This window comes from Macaca mulatta, chromosome 20 (assembly GCF_049350105.2).
Source record: "Macaca mulatta isolate MMU2019108-1 chromosome 20, T2T-MMU8v2.0, whole genome shotgun sequence".
Lineage (NCBI taxonomy): Eukaryota > Metazoa > Chordata > Mammalia > Primates > Cercopithecidae > Macaca > Macaca mulatta.
The window spans coordinates 5753377-5778198 of NC_133425.1; the positions used below are offsets into that span (position 1 = coordinate 5753377).

Sequence of the window (24822 nt, forward strand, 5' to 3'; positions counted from 1 at the left end):
GTTAATGGGTGCAGCACACCAACATGGCACATGTATACATATGTAACAAACCTGCATGTTGTGCACATGTACCCTAGAACTTAAAGTATAATTAAAAAAAAAAAAAAAAAGAATTGTTTGAACCCAGGAGTGGGGAGAAAAAGGAAATATTAGGGGACATTTGTTAATTTTACATTTCTTTTTCTTTTCTTTTTCCTTTTTTTTTTTTTTTTTTTTTTGAGACAGAGTCTTGCTCTGTGGCCCAGGCTGGAAGCCGGAATTCAGTGGTTCCCGTCATAGCTCATTGCCACCTCTACCTCCTGGGCTCAAGTGATCTTCCCACCTGAGCCTCCTAAGTAGATGGTACCACAACTGCATGCCACTCCCCTCCACCCCCGTCAGCCTACCAGCTAATGAAAATTTTTTTTTTTTTTTTTTTTTAGAGATGGGGTCTCCCTGTGTTGCCCAGGCCAGTCTCAAATTCCTAGGCCCAAGCAATCCTCCTGCCTTGGCCTCTGAAAGTGCTGGGATTACAGACATGAGCCACTGGGCTCAGCCATTAATTTTAAATTGCAAGGGATGTTTTCTTTAGTTTATTAATCAGCACCATATAATGTCACAGTTTATAACTCATTTATCTCATTTAATTCTCATACCTACCTTGTGGAATTGTTATCACTGTCCTTTACAGATGAAGAAAGAAACTCCAGGAAATTAAGTAGCTGGCCCAAGTCTACCCAACTGGGATGGGCAGAACCAGGGTTTGCTCTTGGTTGTACCTTTCTAGAGCCTGTGCCTTAACCACATCCATGTGCTGCCTCTTGGCCTCTGTGCATCCAGTAGATTCTGTCATGGCTAGGCTCATCTTAATTAACATTTGTTGGGTGCCTACTACGGCTCAGTCTCTAGAGATCATTGTAAAATCCAGTCCACTGCCCCAGCTCCTCGTGTGTCTTTTGAACACATTAGTATTGTGCTGTGCAGAAAGGACTTCTGTGCATATGCCTGCTATTACGCTTGTTGAACCCAGTTTCTAGAAACTTTCATTCATATGGGGGGATTCGGTCTTCTTATCATAGAATATATACAGAAATACAAATACTTAAATCTTTATCTAAATTAATAGTCACATATGCCATTTATACAGATAGCAAGTTACAGCCAAGTGACAGTTGTGATGGGAGGCCGTGTCCAGGGAATTTCATACTAGTGAGGAAAGTAGAAAACATGGCTGTGGGGCTGGCTTGGTGGCTAACACCTGTAATCCCAGCACTTTGGGAGACCGAGGCGGGTAGATCACGAGGCCAGGAGATCGAGACCATCCTGGCTAACATGGTGAAACCCCGTCTCTACTAAAAATACAAAAAATTAACGGGGTGTGGTGGCGGGCACCTGTAGTCCCAGCTACTCAGGAGGCTGAGGCAGGAGAATGGCATGAACCCGGGAGGCGGAGCTTGCAGAGCACCACTGCGCTGCAGCCTGGGCCACAGAGCGAGACTCCATCTCAAAAAAAAAAAAAAAAGAAAACATGACTGTGCAAATTTAACATATTGACTGGGCGGAGTAATGCATGGCGATCTGTTTTCTCTTCCCTTCAATCCTGAAAGGTTTCTTTGAAGAGCTGGAGTATGGAGTGTTTAGAAAGCTTTCCTAGAAAGCTAGTGTACATTTTGCTAAATAATCACTGTGTCACTTAGATTTTCTACTCTTTAAGTGTGGTTATGAGATGTGTTCCAAATAATTTATTAACAATGAAGTTTATGAATGCTTTGCCTTTAAAAAAATAAGTTTGGGTGGGGTGCAGTGGCTCACGCACCCCAGCACTTTGTAATCCCAGCACTTTGGGAGGCTGAGGCAGGCAGATCGCTTGAGTCCAGGAGTTTGAGACCAGCCTGGACAACATGGTGAAACCCCATCTCTACTAAAAATACAAAAATTAGCCAGGTGTGGTGGCTTGTGCCTGTAGTCCCAGCTACTTCGGGGGCTGAAGCAGGAGGATCACTTGAGCCTGGGAAATCCAGGCTGCAGTGAGCTATGATCACACCACTGTACTCCAGCCTGCGTGAAAAAGTGAGTCTCTTAAAAAAAAAAGTTTGGTCGGGCATGGTGGCTCATACCTGTAATCACTGTAATCACAGCACTTTGGGAGGCCAAAATGGGAGGACTATTGAGGCTAGGAGTTCAAGACCAGTCTGGGTTTGATTGGGTTAAAGATTATTCCTATAAGTTGGCTCCCTTTCTGAGAAGTTGTTTAGAGTAGAAGAGAGAGCTGCATTTACAGCTAATTGCTAGTAATTTCACATCATCTGCAATATATTTTCTGGACACTCTGCCCGACTACTCCTGTGGGACATTGTCATTTATGTGCAAATCAGGCCCTATATACTAAGGGAGGAAAACAATTGAGGACCTCCTTTTTTAGGAACTCTTGGTGCCTTGTGCATTAAGACAGGGAGTCAGAAGGTAAGAAGGAAGCAGATTCCACTTCACTTACTACTCTTAGGGTGTAGGCAGGGCCCGCTGGTAGTGCTGGGAAAGCCGACCATCCTTCTTTGAGCAAGTCCAATAGCTGCTGCTGCTAGTTCCGTCCTACCATAGGCACAGTCTGTGTAGGATGAGCCAACCATATGTGGCATTACTGGTTTTTGGCCTGGGCTTGTTTCCTTGCCCCAACTTCAGCCCCCACCAGAATCTGGGTAGTCATTGTGAAGAAGCCTAGGAATAATACCTTACTCTACAGGCCTGTGGAAACGTGTAAAGATACCTTGCAGGCCCAGAGTGAGAAACTGGAGCTGCCTTGTTCGATTGACCAAAGGATTGTCCTATAGAGTTGCTAATTTTACAGGAAGTTTATGTTAACATACTTTCTATCTATTGCACTACCATTTCTGAGGCACAATATATTTAATATATTTCAGTAGGCAGAAATATAGGACTGCTTAGATTTTAAACACTCAATACATGCTTGACACGGTTTAGTCTATTTCTCTGTAGTTACTATAGCAATGGATGCTATAGAGATGTGCAGACCCTATTGTGACCTCCCTTTGGTATAGGGATGCTCTGGAGCCCTTGGCTTCATTGTCCACTAAGGTCTAGCAGGTCTGATTGCCTCTCTTCAGGCACTGAATATCGGGGTATGCCATCCTCCCCTGCTGGAACCAGCCTTGGCCTGCCCTGTTAGTCATCAAAAATAGATCTCACCAGGGAACAATCTTCTCAGGTTGTTGTGTAATCTGAGTGAGCCAAGGTGAGTGTTTTGGGGACAAGCAGCATCAACTTCTGAATCTTCAGCTGGGCCTGAGCACTTATTTCTCAGAAATAATAGAATCTTGCTCACTTTTCTTTCCTTTTTTTTTTTTTTTTTAGGACAGAGTCTCGCTCTGTTGACCAGGCTGGAGTGCAGTGGATCGATCTCAGCTCATTGTAGCCTCCACCTCCTGGGTTCAAGCGATTCTCCTGCCTCAGCCTCCAGTGTAGCTGGTATTACAGGCGTGCGCCACCACACCTGGCTAATAATTGTATTTTTAGTAGAGATGGGGTTTCACCATGTTGGCCAGGCTGCTCTCGAACTCCTGACCTCAAGTGATCTGCCCACTTCGGCCTCCCAAAGAGCTGGGATTATAGGTGTGAGTCACCATGCCCGGCCTCTTGCTCACTTTGTATACTAAAACAACAAATTACAGGCTGTAGTTTAACCTCTCTACTGCATGCATAAATGCAGTGTGGTATGAGTGCCTCTAGCCCATAACTTCAGTTTCCATGTTACCAGCAGTCTGTGGTGACACTATACTAATCTCACATGCAGGAACCAATGAGGATTAACTAGGGACACAGGAGGAGTTACCTTGCATTCAGAACGACTCAAGTTTAGTCTCAACTTGATCACTAGCTCTCTGAGTGACCTTGCCCATGTTAATTCTCTTGATCTTAGTTTCTTCAGAGCCAATGAGACACTGCTTGAAAGTGACTTAGCCTGGTATACCCAGGTCTGTCAGACTTATAGTCTAGTGCTGTCTTGGGTGAACTTGAGGGCCGTCTACCAAGGCAGGAATGGCTTCTTTAAAAAAAAAAAAAATTGGCCGGGCGCGGTGGCTCAAGCCTGTAATCCCAGCACTTTGGGAGGCCGAGACGGGCGGATCACGAGGTCAGGAGATCGAGACCATCCCAACATGGGCTAACGTGGTGAAACCCCGTCTCCACTAAAAAATACAAAAAAAAAAAACTAGCCGAGCGAGGTGGCGGGCGCCTGTAGTCCCAGCTACTCGGGAGGCTGAGGCAGGAGAATGGCGTGAACCCGGGAGGCGGAGCTTGCAGTGAGCTGAGATCCGGCCACTGCACTCCAGCCTGGGCGACAGAGCAAGACTCCGTCTCAAAAAAAAAAAAAAAAAATTATTTTATTTTTATTTTTTTGTAGAGAGGGGGGCTCACTATGTTTCCTAGGCTGGTCTCAAACTCCTGGACTCAAGTGATCCTTCAGCCTCGGCCTCCCAAAGTGCAGAGATTATAGGTGTGAGCTACCAGAACCAGCCTCCAGGAATGGCTTCTAAGGCTTCAGGCTGCTTATGGAGAGGAAAGCATCTGGGAGCTGATGGCACTCTCAGGTTTCCCAAAATGACAGTTCTGCATACGCACCTTAATCACCTACATTTTTCCCTCTACCCCCAAATACTATTCACAGTTCCTGTTTATGATAGAAGCTGAAGCTTACAGGTGACAATTTTTGTGCCTGTGTGAAAGGAAACATGACTGACTCCACTTATCCACAGGACACCTGCTTTCAAGGTTGTTCAGTGTTGGAATATTTGCTTGATAGTAACCTAGGGATGACCCAAGGTTTCATCAGTTAAAGCCAGCCCTGTGGGATGCCTGAAGCCTAGGCTCTGTCCCTATAAAAATCCCACCAGAACCATTTTAGAATTCACTCAGGGCTTTACCACCTCCCCCCGCCCCGGTGCTGACTATGAAACTTAAAGAATCCTCAGCTTCTCAGCCCTGGGACACATTCTCCTCATATAAAGTGAGGTGGCAGTCAGGGAACAGGGGCGAGTCTTGTGCTTATTTCAGTTATAGTAGGAAGACTCTATAAGGACTCATCGTTGTCCCAGCAATAGTCAATTCCAGGCCCCTTCTTTGAACTCATTTCAGTGTTTCAGGTTCCGTCCTTCGTGTCTGCCTTCACTGCTTGCTCAGTTGTATTTGCACATGGCTAGAGATGAGCACACTTCTCTTCTCCAGTAAAAAAGCCTGCAAGAAAAGTCTTGGACTTCTTGAACTGCTATCAGTTGTTTTTTTTTTTAATTCAATATATTTTTTGAGATGGAGGGGGTCTCACTTTGTTGCCCAGGATGGTGTTGAACTCCTGGCCACAAGCGATCCTTCTACCTCAGCGTTCCAAAGTACAGAGATTATAGGCTTGAGCTACCACAACCAGTCTCTTGTCAGTTTTTGAGGTTACTTAAGAGGCTAATGCCTTTAAATTAGTTTGCCTTCCTTTTTGCCCAGACATGCAAATGCTTATTTAGTAAATCTGACTCAAGTGCTTTGTGTCCCGAGTCCCCACTTTTCCAGGATTCATTGTCTTTTGTTTGTTTGTTTTTTTTTTGAGACAGAGTCTCGCTTTGTAGCCCAGGCTGGAGGGCAGTGGCATGGTCTCTCTCGGCTCACTGCCAAGCTTCACCTCCCGGGTTCACGCCATTCTCCTGCCTCAGCCTCCCGAGTAGCTGGGACTACAGGCACCTGCCACCACACCCAACTAATTTTTTTGTATTTTTAGTGGAGACGGGGTTTCACTGTGTTAACCAGGATAGTCTCAATCTCTTGACCTCGTGATCCACCTGCCTCGGCCTCCCAAAGTGCTGGGATTACAGGTGTGAGCAATCGCGCCCAACCCTTTTTTTTTTTTTTTTTTTTTTGAGACACAGTCTTGTTCTGTCGCCCAGGCTGGAGTGCAGTGGCACTATCGGCTCATCCTCCACCTCCTGGGTTCAAGCAAGTCTCGTGACTCAGCCTCCCGAGTAGCTGGGATTACAGTCACGCGCCACCACACCTGGCTAATTTTTTATATTTTTAGTACAGATAGGGTTTCGCCATGTTGGCCAGGCTGGTCTTGAATGCCTGACCTCAGGTGATCTACGCATTTGACCTCCCAGAGTGCTGGGATTACAGACGTGAGCCACTGTGCCCAGCTGGATTCAGTTTTAACTTGCTCTTTTTTTTTTTTTTTGAGTCTCACTCCCTTGCCAGGCTGGAGTACAATGGTGTGATCATAGCTCATTGCATCCTTGAACTCCTGGGGTTAAAAGATCCTCTGGCCCCAGTTTCCCGAGTGGTTGGGACTACAGGTGTGTGTCACCACACCTGGCTAATTATCTTATTTTTCGTAGAGACAAGGTCTGGCTGTGTTGCCCAGGCTAGTCTTAAACTCCTAGGCTTAGGTGATGCTCCCACCTTGGCCTCCCAAAGTGCCGGGATTATAGGTGTGAGCCACTGCACTCAGCCTGGATTTGCTCTTTTATCAAGAGGTTAATAGTCACTCTTCCATTCAAGGAACTGTGGGATTGAATTGCCCCAGTGATTGAAATGAAAGGGCTTATGTATAATATTTCCTGAGGAGTGGTAGTACCAGAGTTCAGAGGAGACCTCAGGCCATTTATTCTATAAACTTAGAAGCTATAGTTCTAGATGATGTGGCTTCTTCAGGGTGTTGAGAAGTCTCTGTTATATAGTGCCTTATTGGATTAGAACTGATTGAGCTCTGTCTGCTGCCCCAAACATGTGGCTCAGCCAGTCTCCAGTGGCATCTGCAATGTGGGTATTCTAGCCTGCAGTGGTCACATGGTTCACCTTGGAAAGGGCAGATATTCCTGTTTCCTGACACTGCTGGAGAATGAGGTCTGAGTTAGAAGTCCTCAGGTGTGACCTGCCCAGAACTATCCGAATTTGCTAGATTTCTTGTTCTTTCTCAGTGTTTAACAATCATCCAATTGCTCATTCTCACCAGTGACTTCCTCAGTAAGAGCTCAATATTCGAGGTGGTGCTGCATTTTGTCAAACATTCATACATGTTAGCCCACTTAGTCTTCGCAGCACACAGTGGATTAATGGATTTTTAAAAGCTGGTATTTAGGCCGGGCGCGGTGGCTCACGCCTGTAATCCCAGCACTTTGGGAGGCCAAGGCGGGCGGATCACAAGGTCAGGAGATCGAGACCACGGTGAAACACCGTCTCTACTAAAAAAAAAATTACAAAAAATTAGCGGGCGCGGTTGTGGGCGCCTGTAGTCCCAGCTACTCGGGAGGCTGAGGCAGGAGAATGGCATGAACCCGGTAGGCGGAGCTTGCAGTGAGCCGAGATCGCGCCACTGCACTCCAGCCTGGGCTGGGCGACAGAGCGAGACTGCGTCTCAAAAAAAAAAAAAAAAAAAAGCTGGTATTTACACACGATGGAATACTACTCAGCCATAAACAATAAGGAAATTCTGTCATTTGTGACTACATGGATGCATCTAGAGGACATTATGCTGAGTGAAGTAAGCCAAACAAAGAAAGACGAATGGTGCATAGTATCACTTATATGTGAAATCTGAAAAAGTCCAAGTTATAGAAGGAGAGTGTAAAATGTTGGTTACCATCGGCTGGGGGAAAGGAAAGGTGGGTGTGGAAAGGGGAGATGTTGATTAAAGGGTACAAAATTTCAGTTAGGAGAAATAAGGTCTGACGATCTGTCTTACAGCATAGTAACTATAGTTAATAATGGTTAATATTATAATAGTATTGTATACTTCAAAATTGCTAAAAGAGTGGATTTTAAAAGTGCTCACCACAAAGAAATAAGTATATGAGCTGATAGATATGTTAATAACCCTGATTTGATTATTCCCCAATGTATACATGTGTGCAAACATCACACTGTACCCCATAAATATAATTGTCAGTTAAAAACTTAGAAGAGTCAAGTCAGATCTGAAGAGAAGTCAAAACAAATTTCATACAGCTAATTTAGAGACATGGGACCCAATTAAAAATTTGTATTACTTGGTATTTTAGAATTTAACTGTTATTTTCTTGTTACACACACAGGCACAGGCACACATATCCTCTGTTTAACTGGCTTTCTCAGCAGGACTCCATCTGTGTATTTGCAACAGCTGTAACTCAGATTGGATGCTCCCCAGGGTGCTGGCCTGTAAGTCATATTGGACGCTGATCTGAATCTGAGGGAATCTAGATCTCTCTTGTAGGAAGCTTTTGGTTTTACTGGGAAGACAGGATGATAGTCAGTTGTGGAAGCTGAAGAGTAATCACCTCATATTAATATGGTGGCAATTTTATATAGGAGTGAGCTCTGAGCTGCAAACAGCCTTCTAGGAAGCAGGCAGGGGACCCCCATCTAGGGTGATGGTAAGAATCCTGATGCCAACTGCAAGGCGTTCAGCAGGGAGGGAGCATTGGTGGAGTCCCAGTGCAGAAGTCTCTGAGCAGCCACTTAGCTTCCCCGTGCATGTGGGATAACAACCCGAGTTCATGCTGTGGGCATCTCATGCAGTGCAGTAGCTGGTCACCGTCGAGTGTCACTGTTTCATTGAGTCAGAAGCCTGCAGAATTGTTCTCATTCCAAGGAGTGAGTCAGTCTGCTATTCCTTACCCTCGGTGCTGGCTGAGCTGAGCAACCTGCTCTCTTCCTTCAGTTCAGGTTTCTCCAGGGCAAAGAAGTCTTTATTGTTCCTTTCTGTATCACAATATAGGAAATGAATTTTAATATAGTTCTTAGATTATATTCCCACCTGGCAGCAATGCACTGAGTTTCCTGACGTGAAATTTGTTGGACTTAGTCTCCATAGAGGAGGATTTGACATCTTTGTCTGTTGTCTCAGAAGTCCCAGTAGTGCCTGGTACCAGCAATCTAGCAGGAGCAAAAGCTTTGGGACAGCATTCGGGATCTGCTGAGCTGGTCTAAAGGAACCTCTTTTGCTGGAAGTAACTGTGATAGGAACTTTGTTACTGCTTCTGTTAGCTCAGGTGTTGGAATGAGAATCAGCAGCTGATCAGGTGAACAGCTAGGAGTACTGGAATTATGGAGTAGTGGAGGTAGATTTAATAAACAGAGGGTCACAGGTTTTTGGAAATGGGAAAGAGAGAGGGCAGACTGGCCTTTCTAGCATTTGTAATAGAAAAGAGGACCCAGGAGCTTCCATTGACTAGTTAGTTAACGCAGTGCGGGATCTTAGCTGGTTTGCTTGGTCCAATTCCTGTCTCTTGGTTTCTTTTTTCCCTTCCCTGCCTTCCCCTCCCTCTTCCCTTTTTCTTTGCAAGAGAACTGAGTCACTCCGTATAAAAGAAGCAGGCAGTTGGCTAAAAAATCCAACAAAAAACAAGTATTTATAGCTCTCCAAATTTCCCGCTTGTCATTATCAGTATGCTTGTATACTTTTGCACACAGTTGTAGTCAGTGTTTGGGGTCCTTTTTAAAAAAAAGTTTCTGTAGGCTTTTCCATGCGTGAACACAGCTTATCAACTTGTCCTGGCTGTGCCAGGATTCCATTGTTTACTGTTGTTTGAGCAGTCATGCCCTTTGTTCTTAGGCTGTGTGTTTTTTTTTTTCCTAACATCATAGTATGGCTGTGTATTATTTTGATACAGATTACAATTACTATCACTATTTCTTGAAGTGTATTTCCCAGAGTGGAATATTTTAGGATCTTTTTTTCTTCTTTTTTTTTTGGTGGGGGTGGGGGTGGGGAACATGTAGCTTCTTGTGGATATTAGAGATTGAAGTCTAAAAAGGTTCTACGTTTATGATTTGGCCCCCAATTTTCTAGAGATTCCAATGGTTCATGCAAAGAAAAGAGCATTCAAGTATAGAAACCAACCAGACTAAGTCTGGACATGTAGCTTTTCAGAAAGTGAAAAAATATTACGTTTCTGCTGTTGCAAGGTGGCCTCTGAATGCCACACTGTGTGGCCACTCCCTTGGACAGTGGCTAGGCCACAAGGTAGCCTCCCCTGGCCCCAGTCTGTGGGTTGAATGTGCTAACCGAGCCTTCCCAGGAGCCTCCTCTGCCCCAGCCCCCAGGTCTGTACAGATGGTAGTTGGTACTTTCAGCCCGCCTTGAGGACTCAGCATTCTTCCTGTTAGCTTTCCTTCCAAGTAAAATCAGTAGAACTTGTTTTGAGTTTAGAAAATTTGAAGTCGTGGACAGCAGATTACTTTTTCTTGTTTTTAAAAAATTGCATATTATTGGCATCATGCACGAGATGTTCTCCTTCCTTCCTCTCCCCTCAACCCTGGTTTTTTTTTTTTTTTCAGTTGGATGTTTTTACTCAACAAGTATTTATTGAGAATCTAGTATTTTCCAGACCCTGGAGCTATAGCAATGGAAAAGACAGCTCTGGTCCAGAGTTTGGCTTCCCATGGGCTGGGAGGTCAGAACCGGGAGCTGGCAGACAGGAGTGAGGTTGAAAAGGAGCTAACACAAGTAAAGTGCTGCTGAGAAAATGCCCAAGTGGGTACCAAAGGAAGCAGCTTTTTTTTTTTCTTTGACAGTCTTGCTCTGTTTCCTAGGCTGGAGTGCAGCAGTGACATGATCTTGGCTCACTGCAATCTCCGCCTCCCGGGTTCAAGGGATTTTCCTGCCTTAGCCTCCTGAGTAGCTGGGATTACAGGTGCCCGCCACCATGCCTGGCTCATTTTTGTATTTTTAGTAGAGATGGGCTTTCACCATGTTGGCCAGGCTGGTCTCGAATTGCTGACCTCAGGTGATCTGCCCACCTCGGTCTCCCTAATTGCTGGGATTACAGGTGTGAACCACTGCGCCTGGCGCCTTTTTGTATTTTTAAGAGAAGCAAAAGGACTTGTTGTTTAATTAAGCAAGACTATACTCTCCCGGAGCATGCAGTTATTACTGAGTAAAACACAGTTAATGAGATGTAATCACCTTCCCTGTCACTGTTGTGCAGCATGATAATTAGGTGCAAATGGCAAGAAGCGTACTCCAGTTACTGCAGTTGGTGACCTGGGCCATGAATTGCACTTGTCTTTGCCTCATTTTGCCTGTAAGGAGCATGGGGACTGTGGTCCTGGGGTACCTGGGGTGTGCCCTAAGCCTGGTCCTTTGCTTCCATCACCCATCTAGAGGCTCCAGGACCCTTTACTGCACCCCTCCCTCCTCTATATAGCTCAGTGTTTTCATCCCAGCACCTTTTTCTCTGCTGCCTGAGAATTGAGCAGCCAGAGACAAATTTTGGCTCTCAGGGTCCTCAAGGGTGTAGAGCAAAGCTGTTCTTATTATTTATTTATTATTATTTTAAATATTTTATTTTATTTATTTATTATCGAGACAGCGTCTCACTCTGTCGGCCAGGCTGGAGTGCAGGCAGCATGATCTTGACTCACTGCAACCTCTGTCTCCCAGGCTCAAGAAATGCTCCTACGTCAGCCTCCCAAGTAGCTGGGATTACAGGCGTGTGCTACCATGCCTGGCTGATTTTTGTATTTTTAGTAGAGACGGGGTTTCACCTTGTTGGCCAGGCTGGTCTCGAACTCCTGACCTCAGGTAATCTGCCCGCCTCGGCCTCCCAAAGTGCTGGGATTACAGGTGTGAGCCACCACACCTGGCCTTTTAAAATTTTTTTTTAAGATGGACTCTTGCTCTTTTTCCCAGGCTGGAGTGCAACAGCTCGATCTCGCTCACTGCAACCTCTGCCTCCCAAGTTCGAGCGATTCTCTTGTCTCAGCCTCCTGAGTAGCTGGGATTACAGGTGTGTGCCAGCATGCCTGGCTAATTTTTGTGTTTTTAGTAGAGACAGGGTTTTACTGTGTTGGCCAGTGGCTGGTCTCGAACTACCTGACCTCGTGATCTGCCCACCTCAGCTTCCCAAAGTGTTGGGATTACAGGCGTGAGCCACCACGCCCAGCCAGCAAAGAATCAAGGTCTGAAGGCCCATGTGAGGCTTATTCTACAGCTCACAGTGCCTGTTCTGGCCCCTTCATAAGCGGACACACAGCTGGGCAGCCTTATGCTATCTCTGTGAACCACCCATTTCTGGCTTTGTTCATAATATTCCTTTGATCTAGAGGCCCTCCCCAACTCTTGCCCCAAATCCTGTCTGTGTTGAGGGTCGTGCCCCGGGAAGCCCTCTGCATACTGTTCCCTCCATGTGATACCCGCCTGCTTTCACATTCTTCTAGACTGTGTTGTGCATCATACACTTCATCAGCTTTATTGCAGAGTAGAGCGTCTCTGATTTGGAGTCAAGAGAAGGTTCTATTTTTCTGTACATCCCGATGTTTGTTTTCTGAGTGTTCTCAGACATCACTAAACCTCAGTCAAAATAAAGTATGATCATGATGTAACGTTCATTGAGTGCTTACCACATGGTAGGCATTGTGCTATATGAGTTATCACTTGACTTCCTAAAATAATCCCAATATAGATGCTAAATGTAAAGGTGAGAGAGACGGTTCAAAAAGGCCTCAGTGAGCAAACCATGTATTATAATATCCTAAAAGATAACAAAAATATAACTAGCTGTCTAGAGGAAACTCAGGAAGGATATGTGCCTTGAGCCTTTTTTTTTTTTTTTTTTTTTTTTTTTTTTTTTTTTGAGACGGAGTCTCACGCTGTTGCCCAGGCTGGAGTGCAGTGGCGCGATCTCGGCTCACTGCAAGCTCCGCCTCCCGGGTTCCCGCCATTCTCCTGCCTCAGCCTCCTGAGTAGCTGGGACTACAGGCGCCCGCCACCGCGCCCGGCTAATTTTTTTTTTTGGAGTCTTGCTCTGTAGCCCGGGCTGGAGTGCAGTGGCCGGATCTCAGCTCACTGCAAGCTCCGCCTCCCGGGTTTACGCCATTCTCCTGCCTCAGCCTCCGGAGTAGCTGGGACTACAGGCGCCCGCCACCTCGCCCGGCTAGTTTTTTGTATTTTTAGTAGAGACGGGGTTTCACGGTGTTAGCCAGGATGGTCTCGATCTCCTGACCTCGTGATCCGCCCGTCTCGGCCTCCCAAAGTGCTGGGATTACAGGCTTGAGCCACCGCGCCCGGCCGCCTTGAGCCTTTTAAGGACCATTTCTTTTTTTTTTGAGACAGAGTCTCGCTTAGTCGCCCAGGCTGGAGTGCAGTGGCGCGATCTCGGCTCACTGCAAGCTCCGCCTCCCGGGTTCACGCCATTCTCCTGCCTCAGCCTCCCGAGTAGCTGGGACTACAGGCGCCCGCCGCCTCGCCCGGCTAATTTTTTGCATTTTTAGTAGAGACGGGGTTTCACAGTGTTAGCCAGGATGGTCTCGATCTCCTGACCTTGTGATCCGCCTGCCTCGGCCTCCCAAAGTGCTGGGATTACAGGCGTGAGCCACCGCGCCCGGCCAAGGACCATTTCTTATACTTCTCTGTTCTTCTTGACACCTGTTTCTGGGTAGAGCACACAGAAAATGCTCAGTAGATAAGTTATTTTTCCTTGGCCCAGTTTGGCCTGATTTGGCCCTAGTTCTGTCTTTGTGAGTTACTTTATTAGTTGTTGGTGCTACTGTGCTGCTATTCATGTAGAAGGTTTCCCAAATGGGCTGCTCCTTACATTGCCTGAGCAGAAGCCCCCAGGGATGGAGCATGAGCTTGCCTTGTTATGGGACTGTATTTCCCTGGCTGACGAAGGCTCAGCCTTTGCAGCAGGCAGTGGGAATTGATTGGTCAACTTAATATTTCCTTCAGCCTAGCAAAGTCCTGAGTAGGCTACGGACAGTCTGCTTTTTTGGTAACTCCTGTGGGCTGCCCTCTGCACAAGGCACCCAGCCTCTCACAGGTAGGATGAACTGGCGTCAGCACACTTGCAGAGGGGTGAAACTGTGCGTTGCTTGCCAAGCTTTTTATTTCCCTAAGGTTTTTGAGGTTTTCTTTCTTTTCAGTAACTTTTAATTTTTTTTTTTTTTTTTTTTTTTTTTTTTGAGACAAGGTTTCACTCTTATTGCCCAGGCTGGAGTGTGCAGTGGCGCAATCTTGGCTCACTGCAACCACTGCCTCCCAGGTTCAAGTGATTCTCCTGCCTCAGCCTCCCGAGTAGCTGGGATTACAGGTGCATGCGCCACCACATCTGGCTAATTTTGTATTTTTAGTAGAGACGGGGTTTCTCCATGTTGGTCAGTCGGGTCTTGAACTCCCAGTCTCAGGTGATCCACCCGCCTTGGCCTCCCAAAGTGCTGGGATTACAGGCGTGAGTCACTGCGTCCAGCCTAACTTTTAAATTTTGATACTTTTTTTTTTTTTTTTTGAGACAGAGTTTTGCTCTTGTTGCCCAGGCTGGAGTGCAATGGCGCGATCTCAGCTCACTGCAACCTCTGCCTCCTGGGCTCAAGAGATTCTCCTGCCTCAGCCTCCCGAGTAGCACCACCATGCCTGGCTATTTTTTGTATTTTTAGTAGAGACGGGGTTTCACCATGTTGACCAGGCTGGTCTCGAACTCCAGTCTGCCTCGGCCTCCCAAAGTGCTGGGATTACAGGCATGAGCTACTGCACCCTGTCTTGATACAGTTTTAAGCATACAGAGAAATGGTAAGAATAGTACAAAGAACTCTCAAAGAACCTTTTCCCCAGATTCACTGCTAGGATTTTGCCTTGTTTTCTTTTCTGACTTGCCAGTGTTCCCACCCTGCAGCATATGCACATGCACACACCCTGTCTTCTGAACCATCTGACAGAGAGTTGCAGGCAGTGTGCCTTTACTTCTGAATACCCCAGTATGTATTTCTTAGGAACAAAGACATTCTCTTACATAATCGCAGTACAATTATTTTTTAAAACCAGCAAGCTTAATGTCAATACCATGCTATTACCTAATACATTGTTCATATTCAGATTTTTTCCATATTCCACTATGGTCCCAGTAATGGCAGAGCTTTATTTTAAAGAAAACAATCCTGGGGTGTGTGGGTGTCACCTTGGTTACATTGGCTCCGAGGAAAGCAGAACTGGCAGGTATTTGGGGAAGTGACTGCCGTGGGTGCCACATCACCAGCTCCTTGTGTGTCTGCAGGACCAGAGTGAGAGCAGCAAGAACCACACCCAGCAGCAATGTCAGCGGAAGTGGAAACCTCAGAGGGGGTAGACGAATCAGAGAAAAAGAACTCTGGGGCCTTAGAAAAGGAGAACCAAATGAGGTGAGTGATGGGGGCTGGCTGCACTGAGTCAGGTGGGCCCAGCACCTGTCCTGCTCAGCACACCCAGTTTCGTCTGCTGGCAGCACTGGGGAGTGGCCATGGGCCATGAGCTCTGGACCCCTGGGTGCCTGCTTGGCCCTGCAGGGACCGCATACAGCTTCGGCTGCTTAGAGTTCTCCCCACTGGTCTGTTGTCTTATCCCAGGAGGCAGAGCAGGTGCTCCTGGGAGTGCTGATAGGATTTGATGGTAGTCATCCTTTTTTCTTCTTCAAAACTTGCATGTTTTCTCATCTGGGCTGAGAAAGGGTAAATGGAGGCAAAGCTGGCTCTCTTCAGTCTTTACCCTATAAAATTGAGTAACTCTGACTGCAGGGCAGGCTTTCCTTACTCTGTATAGGGACAGCTCATGCTAAACCTGAGCTTCCAGGCCCTGTTCTGCATCATTAGCCTCTCTTTATAGCCTAGTCATTGGCCAAGTTTGTTTTTTTATCCCTTGAAATAATTGCTAATAATAAATCGATTCTCAGAACATGGATGATAACGAGCTAATCTAAAAAGGCCAGCAGAGGCCAGACCATGATAAGGCCAAATTTCTCTCACTCTTATAGATGGATTGTGTGGACACATGTAAGCCCCTGCCCAAGTACAACCATCTTTAGGATCATATGTTTTCTACCTTGTCCATCCATCTACACACCTTTACACTATGTAATTTCGTTAAGCAACACAAACCCAAGGTCCCAGCCCCAGCCTCTCGGTTGTCTCTTCATCCTTCCGTGCTTGGTCCTAGTCATATATAGTCCTGAAGAGGCTGTGGGTCCAAGGTGGAAGGAAGGCAGTGGGGCCATCCGAGGAGACCCATGGTCACAGCCTTACTTAGGTGTGTGGATTCCAGGAGACATGTTCCAAGGCAGGCTGTTCCTAGAAGCCAGCAAATACTGATGGGAGTACAGATGTGTGTCTTTTTGGCCACTAGGTGGCCACAGAAGCAAAGCATTGCTCATTTGAGTGGTTCCCAACACAGACGCATGGACGTGGGTACTACTCTCAAGGAGCAGGCCACAGGCATCCCTTGTGTCCTGAGTCCTTGGAGCAGACTGTCATGTCTGCTTGCCCTGTGTTCCCCAACAAATTCCTGCTTTTTGTGTTGGAGTGAAGTGTCTGAGAAGCCCCGGCCTCCAGTACAACAGGTGGTCACCTTGGGGTCTGGACTCAGTCTTCTTCCTATGGCCCTTTCTGGGAAGCTGGGAAGGGCTAATTGACACACAAACACTTCCCATCTCTCCACAGAATGGCTGACCTCTCGGAGCTCCTGAAGGAAGGGACCAAGGAAGCACACGACCGGGCAGAAAACACCCAGTTTGTCAAGGACTTCTTGAAAGGCAACATTAAGAAGGAGCTGTTTAAGGTTTGTGCCCCACGTTGGGTTCCAGACTGTCATATGGGGTTGGGGTAGAGGCCTTAGTCCCATGAGAAAGGTGCCCCTGGAGCCATTCTGAGGGAAAAGCTGGGCTTTTCTCCACACTCCATTCCTTCTTGACATTAAGCTCTGGCTCTCGGCTGGGTACGGTGGCTCATGTCTGTAATCCCAGCACTTTGGGAGGCCGAGGCAGGTGGATCACTTGAGGCCAGGAGTTTGAGACCAGCCTGGCCAACATGGTAAAACCCTGTCTCTACTGAGAATACAAAAATTAGCCAGGTGTAGTGACGCACACCTGTACTTCCAGCTACTTGGGAGGCTGAGGTGGGAGAATCACTTGAACCTGGGAGGTGGAGGTTGCAGTGAGCCGAAATCACCCCACTGTACTCCAGCCTGGTTGACAGAGCGAGACTCTATCCCCTGCAAAAAAAAAAAAAAAAGAGGTTCTTATGGCTTAGATAGAATAACATAGTGGTGTGAAGGAAGCAAAAGTATGCGTGTTCCAAAGACTTCACCATGCCATGCCATTCCTTTAAGAAACACAAGATTCCTTACATGTTAAATAATTCACTACATAAAAATGGGCCATAGGATTGGGTCTTCAGGGTTGGGGGTTGTCACTTGAGCCTCTGCATCCAGCTGCTTGGATGTGGTGTGCTCAGGCATGGCTGGCCTCCTCCTGTCACCTCCACAGCTGGCCACCACGGCACTTTACTTTACATACTCAGCCCTCGAGGAGGAAATGGAGCGCAACAAGGACCATCCAGCCTTTGCCCCCTTGTACTTCCCCATGGAGCTGCACCGGAAGGAGGCGTTGACCAAGGACATGGAATATTTCTTTGGTGAAAACTGGGAGGAGCAGGTGCAGTGCCCCAAGGCTGCCAAAAAGTACGTGGAGCGGATCCACTACATAGGGCAGAATGAGCCGGAGCTACTGGTGGCCCATGCGTACACCCGCTACATGGGGGACCTCTCGGGGGGCCAGGTGCTGAAGAAGGTGGCCCAGCGAGCACTGAAACTCCCCAGCACAGGGGAAGGGACCCAGTTCTACCTGTTTGAGAATGTGGACAATGCCCAGCAGTTCAAGCAGCTCTACCGAGCCAGGATGAACGCCCTGGACCTGAACATGAAGACCAAAGAGAGGATCGTGGAGGAGGCCAACAAGGCTTTTGAGTATAACATGCAGGTACTATTGGGAGCTGCCAGCTGCCAGGGCTGAAGAGGGAAACTTTGACAGTGGTAGCAGATCCAGAGTGGCCTAGGAGGGCACACATGGCATTAGGACAGATGAGCTGCAGGGTGCTGAGAGGAAGGTGGCCACCAGAGCTTGTGGGCCCAGTAGGTGTTTCCCAGCATGGAGGCCTGGTGTGATAGATGCCAGTGGGTAGTGTTTTGGGAAGGGTGAGTCCTCCAGCACATGGAGGGGTCTGGGAGAATGGAGCTGGCTTCCTTCCTCCCTACAGGATGCTGGTCTTGAAGAATGGATAATTTACTTTTAAGTTAAGTTTTGCTTTGAAAAGCCCTGCTTTGTAAGTTAATAGACATCCAGTGCCACCAAGGAGAGTAAGCAAGCTGTGTTTACAAGTAGCCTGTAGATGAGGCTGAACCTGAGGAGGCTTACTGTGTCCCCAGATCCTGTCAGCTTCCCGTGAGGCCTCCCAGGGCCACTCAGGATGGGTCAGCCCTGCCACAGCCTCATTCTCCCATATTCCAGGTTTTCTATTGCTTCTTGATAAAAAAATAACCAGCAGCTAAAAATGGGGGTGTACTCATGCCCTCCTGTCTGTGCTGTGGTAGTTTCAGTGGCTAGAGCCACCTCAGAGAAGGCCAGGCATGGGGTGCCTCCCTGGTCAGTTCCCGGGGAGACCCAGCAGTTGGCAGCCTTCTTGGGGTACCAACATCCACACCTCCCCAGAGCACATGCTAGGGAGGGAGGAGCATCAGGCAGTGCAGCTGCTGCCCACGAGGGCTGCTTGCTGTGTAGTTGGCACACCTGAGCAAGCTCACATGCTCCAGCTCACTCTATCCAGAGGGCGTCCTCGAAAAGGAGTGTGGCCAGGCGCAGTGGCCCATGCCTGTAATCCCAGCACTTTGGGAGGCTGAGGCAGGGGGATTACTTGACCCCAGGAGTTGAAGAGCAGCCTGGGCAACCAAGGTGAGACACCATCTCCCCGCAAAATTTAAAAATTAGCCAGGTATGGTGGTACACACATATAGGAGGCTAAGGTGGGAGGACCACTTGAGCCTAGGAGTTTGAGGCTGCAGTGAGTTAGCCATGTTCACAACACTGCACTCCAGCCTGGGCAACAGACACCTCATCTTAAAAGCATTTAAAAAAAAAAAAAAAAAAGTGTGGGCAACCCAAAGATGGCTCAGTCGATCCTCTGCTCCTGCAGATATTCAATGAACTGGACCAGGCCGGCTCCACGCTGGCCAGAGAGACCTTGGAGGATGGGTTCCCTGTACACGATGGGAAAGGAGACATGCGTAAATGCCCTTTCTACGCTGGTGAGCAAGACAAAGGTAGGTCTGTGTGTCTTGAGCTCCCCTCCTGGGGCAAGTGTAGCAGCAAACTCCACTGATGCCATGTCTCCTATTGGTGCTGCCACACAGGTGCCCTGGAGGGCAGCAGCTGTCCCTTCCGAACAGCCATGGCTGTGCTGAGGAAGCCCAGCCTCCAGTTCATCCTGGCCGCTGGCATGGCCCTAGCTGCTGGACTCTTGGCCTGGTACTACATGTGAAGGACCCATCATGCCATGCCGGTACCCTCCTCCCGACTGACCACTGGCCTACCCCTTTCTCCAGCCCTGACTAAACTACCACCTCAGGTGACTTTTTAAAAAATGCTGGGTTTAAGAAAGGCAACCAATAAAAGCCAGATGCTAGAGCCTCTGCCTGACAGCATCCTCTCCATGGGCCAGATTCTGCACTGGGCACAGGGTGTCACCCTGGGAGCAGTCGGCACAGTGCAGCAGGCCTGGCCCCCGACCCAGCTCTAGTCCAGGCTCCCACACCTCTGGGCCCTAGGCTGCTTCCAGTAGTTCCTGTTTTTGTAGTACATGGGTGGCTATCTCCCCTGCTGGAGGTGAGTGGCCTGTAAGCCCAGGCTGTGGGAGGGGGCCTTGCTGGATGCTGCTGTACTACTTCTGGGCCTCTCTTGGACCCTGGGGGTGAGGGTGGGTGTGGGTGGAAGCCTCAGAGGACTTGGGAGCTTATCCCTCTCACCCAGAATTCCTCTAACCCCTTGGGTGAGGTCTGCTTGGCCCCAGCTTGTCTCCTCCGCCCTGTGTAAATGCTCCAGCACTCAATAAAGTGGGCTTTGCAAGCTGCCTCCTTCCCTGCCTCCTGGCACCGGGTGGGTCAAGCCACCTCCCCATAGGAGAGAGAGTCCCTCAGAAGTAAGGGCATGTTATATCTGTGTGGAGAGTGGACATCGTCCATCATAGCCCCCAGCAGCTACCTCCTGCCCTTGGTCTACTCTCCAGCACCCCTAGTCTCCAAAGCAAAGTCACTCTAACCATCTTGCAAATATCTTTAAAGTGTATCCAGCACTGTTATTTTTTAGCTTAGAAATACCTTAGAGGTTTCCTACTTAAAAGGTTTTTAAAAAAATTTATATATATATATATGGGTTTTAAAAAAGCATATATTTGTATTTAAACAAGTCATTGTCTAAAATAGAAACATGAACTTAAATAGTTTTATTAATAGGAATCTACTATCTATAAAAGTTTTATTTCAAAAAGGGTTAAAAGGTAGGGAAACTCTTTAAACTACTGACCAAGCCTGCCACCTTCATAATTCAGATGAGTTAGTGCAGAGATGGCCAGGGCCAAAGCTGGCCCAGAACCTGTGTGTGCAGACTGCACTCTGTTAGTCTTCAGCCTATCAGCCTCAGCAGAGTCTGTCTTGCTTAAGGGTGCGCCTCCCCAGAGCTGGATGATGCTGTGCTCAAGCCTGCGGGTAGGAGGGCTCCAGCTTGCAGATCCCATGCGTGGATACTGTGGTATGTAGATGGTTGAAACCAGCATCAGAGGAAGGAAGGTGACCTTACAGCCACTGCCGAGACCAACGTGTGCCCTGGCCCAGTCACAGCTGGAATTCCCAGGACTGGTCTACACCGGACTCTGGTTTGATTTAATTAGGTCCTTACATGTTGGTGTTGTCCCAGGCAGTTGGCATGGCATCAGCACTGAGGATGTGAGACTGAGGACTCAGCCTCCTGCCCTGCCAGTAGACTGCCTGCAGCCCCACCCTCTTTCCCTCAAAAAAGAAGGAAGCCAGGCAAGAGAGCAGAGGCCCAGGGTGGGGAAGTGAAAGGGCCAATTTAATGAGAAACTACAAACTGAGACTGGGCCACGATTCACAGTGACAGGAGGCCATGCAGTGGCAGTGCGAGACCAGGAAGGACAGTGGCAGGATACAGCGGTCCAGGTGAGCAGGTTCACAAACCATTCAGGAAATAAAGACAGGGCAAGGCTGGTGTCCACCAAGGCAGTTCTACCACCTGTGGCTGCTCCTTCCTCATCCCCAGCCCAGTGTGCCTGCAAGAGCAGGTACAGCAACAGCCTGTCAGCTGGGGCAAGGGGCCCGGCACTTACAGGGAAGAAAACTCATGGAGAGGGCTCTGCACATCCAAGCACACCCACAAGGGGGATCCTCTGCCATCTCTTGCCCCAGTTGGGACACACCAGCCACCGAGCAGAAGTCATATCCACACGCAATGAGGACACGGGGCAGACGGGAAGGGGCTAGGCTCAGGGGCTCCTTCGGGCCCCAGCAATACAGGGTTCACAGAGGCATGGCCAGAAAGGGGGTCTGCACACTGACCCAAAGGGGGAAGTTCCTTCTTAGCTACCAGGGTCTGATCACTCACCCAGGTACAGTGTCCTCTCTACCTGACACCAGACAGCTCTCAGGCACTGGGACAGGGTATTTGACATCCTGGGTTTCTATACCTGAGAGTTCTGAGGGCCAGAGTTGGCAGTTTTACTTCCAGCCACCATGCTCCACCTCTAGCATCCCAGAGACGCAAAGTACCCAGAAACAAACCCAGGCTTTGTGACCCTATCCTACTTGGGTCCACCTGACTCCAGACAACTTACCCATTCTCGGCCCAGCAGGTCAGAAACGACTGTGGCTACAGGCCTAGGGAACTAACTGGCTACTGCTCTGGCTGCTTTTGGTCCTAGGGGAAAGAGTCTGGACTGAACCTGTACCTTGTTTGGAAATAGAGGAATCAGGACCCCAGCAGGAGACACCTCCCAGCTTATCTTCCTGATCGCACACACCAAGCAGACCAACAACACACAAGTTCAGTGCCAGCCCCCTGCCACCCACTGACCCCTGGCCTTAAATCCCAACAGAATTTTTGCCAGAAGAGTCAGCTGTTCAGGGTAGGGCAGGGTGAAGAGGACAGGACTTCCAGGGGATGGTGGCACAGCTCCCATCCCCAAGTGGGAGCGGGAAAGTGACCACTGAGCGCAGGGAGCAAAGCACAGGGGGCCAGACTGACAGGCGGGGGAGTCCCGAGTCCCAGCTCCGTTAGCACAGGCGCTTGTACGTGTAGATGTAGGCTTTGCAGCTGGGGCATGTGTGCGTCACATCCTTGAAGTCATTGATGAGGCAGGGGATCAGGCAGCAGCCCAGATCACATCTGAATCAGAGACAGGGAAGAACAGGCTGAGGCCTGCTGCGGAGGAGGCAGAGGCAGCCAGTTGATCCTGGTGCAGCCCCCACCCTACCAGTGCCCCCACCACCTACCCCATGAAGCAACAGAAGAAACCCAGCACGAAATTCATCAAGCCAATCTCGTAGGAGATCTTGGTGGTGATGGCCTGTTGGCAGTGGGGACACACCGTCTGCACAGGCGCTCCCTCAAAGATCTCTCCTTGCAGCACTGTCACCGTGGTGGCAGCTCCTGAAGGGACCAGGACTGTGGCTGTGTGGCCCCCAGGGCCAGGGTAGGGCCCTGGTGTGTAGGGCCCTGGGGGGTAGTAGCCCATGGGTGGGTGGGGGCCTGGAGGAGGGTAGAAACCTGGAATGGCACAGAAGATGGAGGCGAGAGGTCACTGGCCTGCCACCTGCACCAGACAAAGAGATCGGCACAAAGCCCCAGGGTCCACAGCGCCCAGGGTGCAAGGCTAGGCCTCAGACTTCCTACCGCCCTCCTAACAGGCCAGTGGGAGGCCTTACAGCTGGGGCCCTAAGTCAACTGGGGCCACATTCTCCCAGCCCTTCCTGGTCCCCACCCCTTGGGGACCATGACAGCTGTGGCAGAGAGCCAGGCACATGACCCGGTCCTCTGCTCCTGTCTCCGGCATGCAAGGACAGGGCACTCAGCCTCAAGCCCATGACCAAGGGAGGGAAAGCTATGCGGGTCACCCACCCGTCTCCTGCACACAGGGTGCCCCTCCCCACCCATGTCAGGTCCTGTTGTGCCAAGGACCAGCCCTGCCCAAGCAGCCTGAGTGAGAGCAGTCCCACCTTCCCACGTCCACAGTCCCTGTCCACACACAGCCTGAGCTCCAGGCCAGGGCTGGTTGGGTGTGTTGGAGTCCCTGCCCTACAACAGATGCCCACCTGTACTGAGGACAGCCAGCGCAGGCCAGACAGCAGCCAGGAGCAGCCCATGCTCCCCTCAGATCCCTTCCCCACTCACCCGGAGGCATGTAGGCGCCATCTGCACTCATGTGTGGGGGGATAAAGCCAGGCTGGGGCATTGGGTGACCCGGCGGCTCATAGGGTGGGGGCCCAATGTCCGCAGGGGGCAGCGGCATGCCTGGAGGGGGCTGCATCACGGCTGGGGAGGAACGGCCTGGACAGAGAGAGGCAGAAAGAGGAGACTCAGCTGGAGTCTCTGCACGATGAGCTGGACCAGAGGCCACTGTTTTGGGACACAGATGGGGCCCAGGGGTGACCCTGGAGTGGGCATCACCACTTAAGAGTCCCAACCGTGCCATGGGGGCAGGGGACTGCAACAGGGAGCCTCAGGAGCAGTGACCCCCTACCTGGGGTGGGCGGGGCTCCACTTTTCTCCTCCAGAAGTGGGGCTGTGGGGCCCCCAGGATAAGGAGGGGGCGGCTCGTTGGACATCTTCGCTGCTTCTCCTGGACATGGAGGGAAAACCCAGGCATGAACTAAGCTCCCAGCCAGGTTCCTTCCCCTCCAGCCCTGGGGAGTGGCCGAGATACTGCACAAGGCGTGTGACCATCCTCAGAAGGGGCTGCCTCCAGGCACTGGAGATCCCCCACCTTCCCCAGGGCCACCTAGCCCAGAGCCACCATCCTCACCTCAGCAGTCACCTGCTCTTCCCTGTTTGGAAGCTGGAGGGCAAGTACAGAACCCAGGAAGCAGGGTCCAGTGAGGTGAAGTCCCCCAGGGAGCCTAACTCAGCATTTGCCCCACATGAGAGCAGTTTGGCACCAAGCTCTCCCCTCCCCAAACATTTAGCAGGCACCAAGGCAGTCGAGGAGACACTGGACTGATCTCTGCCAGAGGCTGGACTGGGAATGGGGGATTCCTTACCTCAAATCCGTGCTACTCAGAGAAGGGAGGCAGGTGAGGCTCCTTCAGCTGCTGGCCTGGACGGACAGGGAACAGGCAGGGCTCCGGAAACTGTTTCAGGGGAAGGAAAGGCAGGGCCCTTAGCAGGCAGCAGGGGCTGCCAGGCCAGGGCTGGGCCCAGGGGCCTGCGCGTACCACGCAGTCCCTCCCCTTCCCACGTCAGGCTTCTCCCTGTCACTCTGTGCCATCCAAACACCCGACCACCCTTCCATTTCCCGGTCCCATCACAGGTTTGCTTCCTCCCTCTCCCAAGACTGGTGGCACCCAAGGGCCATGGCTGGGCCCTCTGTATCTCCTCCCACCAGGCCTGAGCTCCCATGCATGAGGACTGCCAGGCAAGCTGTGCTCTGGCCTGTGCCCCTCTGGTTTGCTTGCTGAGGCTGGGGTGGGGAGGAAGAAGAGTCAAGTGAAATCTTTTCCCTCATTTCTGTCACCAAACTCTCTGAGCACAGCTCAGAAAGCCGGGAAGCTTTTGCTCTTACTTCGCATCATAAAGGACTTGGGAAGTGGGTTCAGTTACCTTAGCTAAAAGTAATAAAATGAGAGAAAAATCAATTTCAATGGAACAAAAGGATACAGGGAAAGGAGCGTTTCCCAGAGAGCCCAGCACCTGCAGGGGATGGAGGGCACATAAGTTTGAATATGAAGTTTAACAAACCAGGGCAGGGCTAGAGGAACCAAGTCCAAGCTCTTGGGTTCAACTATAAAGTACCATG

The 24822-nt window shown here is 49.6% G+C and overlaps 2 protein-coding genes and 1 long non-coding RNA gene across 19 annotated transcripts in view; 1 reads left to right on the forward strand and 2 right to left on the reverse strand.

The window, feature by feature from the left end:
- LOC144337874 (uncharacterized) overlaps window positions 1-18892 on the reverse strand; it is a 28281-nt gene extending 9389 nt beyond the window's left edge. Inside the window, exons 1-2 of one of the 2 annotated variants that reach the window (XR_013411507.1) lie at window positions 16878-18892; window positions 13287-13793 (exon numbers count right to left, since the gene is read on the reverse strand). This is a non-coding gene — a long non-coding RNA (uncharacterized LOC144337874). Of the gene's footprint in view, window positions 1-13042; window positions 13794-16877 lie in introns of those variants that run through there. The other variant, XR_013411506.1, reaches the window with a different exon arrangement.
- Window positions 1-19865, forward strand: part of HMOX2 (heme oxygenase 2) — a 37212-nt gene extending 17347 nt beyond the window's left edge. The window contains exons 2-7 of one of the 2 annotated variants that reach the window (XM_028840477.2): window positions 8061-8166; window positions 14997-15120; window positions 16411-16528; window positions 17235-17726; window positions 18937-19063; window positions 19154-19865. In XM_028840477.2, coding sequence (XP_028696310.1) covers window positions 15035-15120; window positions 16411-16528; window positions 17235-17726; window positions 18937-19063; window positions 19154-19281 — 951 coding nt within the window. In that variant the 5' untranslated portion in view covers window positions 8061-8166; window positions 14997-15034 and the 3' untranslated portion in view covers window positions 19282-19865. 2 annotated transcript variants of the gene reach the window in all.
- Window positions 19866-20220: 355 nt separating this feature from the next.
- Window positions 20221-24822, reverse strand: part of CDIP1 (cell death inducing p53 target 1) — a 29598-nt gene continuing 24996 nt past the window's right edge. For 7 of the 15 annotated variants that reach the window (XM_001097525.4, XM_077983741.1, XM_028840479.2 and 4 more), the window contains 5 exons: window positions 24068-24157; window positions 23551-23649; window positions 23202-23357; window positions 22304-22577; window positions 20847-22196 (listed from right to left, as the gene is read on the reverse strand). In XM_001097525.4, coding sequence (XP_001097525.1) covers window positions 22085-22196; window positions 22304-22577; window positions 23202-23357; window positions 23551-23635 — 627 coding nt within the window. In that variant the 5' untranslated portion in view covers window positions 23636-23649; window positions 24068-24157 and the 3' untranslated portion in view covers window positions 20847-22084. 15 annotated transcript variants of the gene reach the window in all.